Source organism: Haliotis cracherodii, unplaced genomic scaffold (assembly GCF_022045235.1).
Source record: "Haliotis cracherodii isolate W230 unplaced genomic scaffold, xgHalCrac1.p SCAF_2, whole genome shotgun sequence".
Lineage (NCBI taxonomy): Eukaryota > Metazoa > Mollusca > Gastropoda > Lepetellida > Haliotidae > Haliotis > Haliotis cracherodii.
In genome coordinates, this window is record NW_027266275.1 from 44,784,455 (window position 1) to 44,789,454 (window position 5,000).

Here is a 5,000-nt window from a genome sequence, read left to right on the forward strand (position 1 = left end):
AGGGAGCATCTGCATGGTGGGAACGTCCGGGAGAAAGATACTAAATAATAAAGTGTATTCTATATAATTGTGTTCTTGTATTAATTATAAAAAAAAAAATAGTAGTTCGTGCAGTGTAGTAGGACAGTAGTACATGTTCTGGTGTTTCTAGATGGTTGCAGTGTGGGAATTTACCTGTTTTGTATTTCTTTATTTTATGGAGATATGAGTTTAGTTTTGTGTCACCTGTTTGTAGTTTAGTTATTTCCCTGTCAATATGTTTGGATTTAGGCATATGATGAGTCTTTACTTTACGTTTGTAAATGTTTTCGACTTAAGATGAAATATTTCGCGCGAACCCAGCCGGAAGTTGTCCAACACGTGTATTTGTTGTTGGTGGTCAAGACAATTATAATGGCGAGGGGCAAAGTAGGAATTCTTGCTAAATCAAAGGTGGGTAAACTTCTTTGCTTATTTTTTACCAGACATGCCAGTTTCAATCTGGTGCAACAGCATCTTTGAACAGTAAATGTCTCTTTTGCAACAATGATATTTATCGGGGCGCAGGAGACTTCCACTTGTGGCCGCTCTCGCTTCACAAAAGCCTATATCTCAGGTTAACACTTCCACCCGTATCCCAGCCTAAAAAATATTTATGTTACTTAGAAGGAAAGATTAACAAACAATGATGTGTTGTGGGATATAATGGGTAGAGTGTGGATGATGCAGGCGGAGGCAATAAGCAAGGTCCTACCGCGGACTAGAAATTGCATACAGACCCTATCGCGGGTCAAGTTGTCCATCCACCGTGTTAGGCAGACAGGACCCACATATGAGATTCTGTATCTACTCTAGGTTCCATTTTCTACCAGGGTTCGATCTGAAGATGGTTGGAACTACACCGTAATCTAGCCAGAGCATGTCCAAATTTCTCTTGTGGTAACGTTGTAATAAATATTTCCAGGTAGTTATATGATTTTGAGCTGCCTGAAAGAGTAGCATGCCAGTCTTGTTCATATGAAGATTTTAATCAACATAGAAATTCATTTATTACTTGCCCGTGAAGAGATCACCTGTTTAATAAACATACAGCTGTATTACACATTGTGTAATACCATAACGCGTGCTTTTGTACTCTCGGAACATGTTTCACGAACAAATATTGAAAGCTCTCAACATCCCTTGGCTTATTCAACGACATTGTGTGTGGAGTAGATAGATCACTGAGAGGATCTTATGCACACTTGATGAACCCAGCAACCTTGTTGCTAGGCTGACGTCACATGGCTTTGTTTCGCTGATAGATCTTGCAACAAAATTCCACAAATTTCGTCATCGGGTATTGTGACGTTATTGTAAACTTTGAGGTGCAAGGCCCGTTCCACAAGGCGATCGTATTGTAGCGCAACGACAGTCGTTAGTCTGTTCAAGTATGTGAGTTGTGATTGTTTCAATATCCCGTGTTATCCAAACACTAATTATAGAGACAACAAGAATCTCGTCTGACTTGACACTTTACTCTCGGAGGCCATGATCTTAAAAAGCCTGGATGTACAGGGATCAGTTATTGTACTGGATTGTGATATGATAGGGAGCAAACATTACCCGATATTGCAACATCCCTTCTTCTTTAAGAGTCCATGAGTCCATTGGAAACTTTGGCACAGTCCATTAGTCCATAGGAAACTTTGGCACACACTCCTTATCAATATCAAAATTATACTGGTATGGAAGTCAGTTTACATTATTTTGAATTAACGTTTAGGGTAGCTTTCATATTAATAAAGCTATTAAATTATGAAGGCCTTATAACTGTAAGTGAATCAAATTAGTGTCCATGACCTTACTGGTCTGTAAACATTCACTCACATTAACAGAATAGAATGACTGTTAAATGAGGCTTCAACATATAATTGTTGAACTTGAGCACAACTATACTCTACACTGTAAAGTCTCTGAGATGTTTGGGCAACTTCACTGAACGGCCACTTCTGGTGGTAGTCAGTGGTGTAGTCTGTGCATGCTTCATGATAGTCGTCGGTCTGTCAGTCTTCATCGGTGTCACAGGTGGAGTCACAGGAGAAGTCTTCTCATTACTCCTGCTGCTGGTAGGACTGTTAGATGGCATAAGCTTTTCTTTTGACATTAATGGCTTTCTGAATCTCTGTTCACTTTCAACTTTGACAGGTGGTTGAATCAAAGAATGTTGTTCAGCTGTTTTCCTCAAATGTACACGGTTACGTCGGAGTATTCCCGTAGGTGTGTCTACCTCATAGCTTCTCTCGTCAAGTCTCTTTAGCACTGTTCCCTTTTTCTATACTTTGTCATTCATAGTGAATGGCTTCATCCTAACAGTATCACCTTCTTCTAGTGGCGTTAAATCTTTTGCAGATTTGTCATAGGCTGACTTTTGTTTCTGCTGTTTCCGACAAAGTCTTTCCCTTTCACCGTTCACTGTTCTCGGCTTCAGCAGAGCTTCACTTGTTGGAAGGAGAGTCTTCGATCGTCTGTTCATAAGTCGTTGCACAGGACTAGAGCCGAGTCCCTGAGTTGGTGTATTTCTGTAGTCCAATATTGCCATATTCTGGTCATTTCCACTGTCTTTTGCTTTCCGTAGTAGTTTCTTCGCGGTCTTAACCGCAGACTCTGCCTTTCCATTGGCTTGACTGTTGTGAGGACTTGAGGTTAAGTGCTCTATGTCCCAATCAATGACAAATTTGTGAAACTCCTCTGAGTAGAGCTGAGGTCCGTTATCACTAACCAGCTGGTCCGGAATCCCATATCTGGCAAAGTGTGCCTTTAGCTTCTTGATAACTGTAGTAGACTTGGTGTCTGACAGGCAGTCCACTTCCCAGAAGTTACTGTAGTAATCCACGGTTATCAGATAGTCCTTATCATTAAGTGTGAACAAATCTGATGCCACTTTTTGCCATGGTCGGTCTGGTACTTCAGTAGTCTGTAGTGTCTCCTTCTGCTGGTCTGCCTGGTATTTGCAGCACAACTCGCAAGTACTGATGTACTGTTTAATGTCATCAGACATGTGAGGCCAATACAAACTCTCTCTTGCACGCCGTAAACAACCTTCAATCCCTAGGTGAGAAGTATGGATCCTGGTTTTCATTGTTGTTCTCAGGTTGTGAGGTATGACCAGCCTTTCTCCTCTGAATACGAGACCATTTTGTACTGTGATCTCGTCTCTACAGTTGAAGTATGGGTATAACTCCATCGGCAAAGCGTCTCTTTCCTCTGGCCACCCACTTAACACGATTTGTTTGAGTTTCTGCAGAGTTTCATCCTTTTCAGTCTCTTTTCTGATCTGCTTGATCCTGTCATCTGTTATCGGCAAAAACTTTGCCATGTTCACCTGACTGAAAGGCTCTACAATCTTTGGCTCTGTGCTTGGCAAATATGCTCTTGACAATGTGTCTGCCAAAACAACATCTGCACCTTTCTTGTACTTGATAGTGGCGTCATACTGTTGCATAGCCAGAATCATAGACTGTAGTCGTCTAGGAGCACAGTTTAAGGGTTTGCTGGTTTTTGCTTCTAGTGGTTTATGATCATTTTCCACTGTAACTTTCCGACCAAATGTGTATGTGTGGAACTTTTGAAGTCCGAAAACAACAGACAGCATTTCCTTTTCAATCTGTGCATACCTGGACTCAGCCGGTGTTAGGGCACGGCTAGCGTATGCAATTGGCTTGTCTTGTTGTTATTACAGCTTAGCACCTAGTCCAGTTGAACTTGCATCACACTGCAGTGTCAGGTCTTCAGCTTCATTGTAGTATATACTGGAGCTTCCGTAACCAGTTTTTTCACTTCAGTGAAGGCTTTCTCGTGTGCCTCCATCCATGTCCAGTCCACGTCAGTATGTGTTAATTGTCGAAGTGGTTGCATTACCCCTGACAGACGACGTAAATACCTTGCAAGGTAGTTGACGAACCCTGAGAAGCGTTGAATGTCCTCAACATTCTGTGGTGCTGGCATTTCCAACACAGCCTTTATTTTCTGTGGTCACACTTAAGTCCCTGATCAGTGATGATGTGACCAAGAAAGGTAACCTCTTTTCTGCACAACTTAAGTTTCTCCTTCTTCAACTTGATACCAAGTTTCTGACAACGCTGCATAAGGCATTCCAGATTCTTGTCATGGTCGACCTGCGCTGTCATCTTGTTATACCCTGAACCATAGATCAGGATGTCAGAAATTCTAATTCCCCCTGATTTCTTGGGTGCTATCACTAACGAGCTAACCCAATCTGTTGGTTCATCCACAGGTACCAAGACACCTAGTTTCATAAGACGATTAAGTTCTTGTCTCAATTCCTCTCTCTGTGAGATGGGCACTCTGTTCTGATGTGAGACGCTTCGGGTTATTTCCAGATTCACCTGCAGGTGAACTTTGCCAGGCAAGGTCCCAAGTTCCCCTTCAAAATTTTCAGAGTAAGTCTTAATGATAGCCTCAGAATTCCTCTCTTTGACTAATGTTGGTCCTGGCTGTGAAACTAAACAAACAGAAACAAAGTTGTCCACATTCACTGTTAGCAGTCCCATCTGCTGCACTGCTTTGGAACCCAACAAAGGTCATCGGACACAATCACAAATTCTACACTGTAAGCCTTCTTGTTTTTTGGGTTTTGAATCAGCAGTCTTGTTACACCATCAGGGTGTACCAGTGAACCATTCCACATACGAAGCATTTTCGAAGTGGGTGTGACATCAGTACCAGCATTAAGTAATCTCTGTGGTAAAATGTTTACTGTTGCTCCAATGACACACTGCTGATCACCTCAAGACAATCATCTTCCTCTGCTCCACTGTCTTCATCATCTGAGACAGAGTGAATCTTGCTAGCTTTGTTGTTACCATGTCGACAACATTGCTGATAATGATTCTTTCCCTTACACAGGGTACATGTCTTTCCCCAAGCTGGACATTTGCGTCTGTCCATAATGTGTTTGTATCCACAAAACTTGCATAGTTGTAAAGTTCCTGCCTTCTGTGACATGCTTGGCCCTTGTA

The 5,000-nt window shown here is 41.9% G+C and overlaps 1 protein-coding gene across 3 annotated transcripts in view; it reads left to right on the top strand.

Moving 5' to 3' along the window:
- Nucleotides 1-222: 222 nt before the first annotated feature.
- Nucleotides 223-5,000, top strand: part of LOC139469159 (nucleolin-like) — a 374,233-nt gene continuing 369,455 nt past the window's right edge. Inside the window, exon 1 of one of the 3 annotated variants that reach the window (XM_071251294.1) lies at nt 223-432. In XM_071251294.1, coding sequence (XP_071107395.1) covers nt 319-432 — 114 coding nt within the window. In that variant the 5' untranslated portion in view covers nt 223-318. The remainder of the gene's footprint in view (nt 433-5,000) is intronic. The other 2 variants (XM_071251292.1, XM_071251293.1) reach the window with 2 other exon arrangements.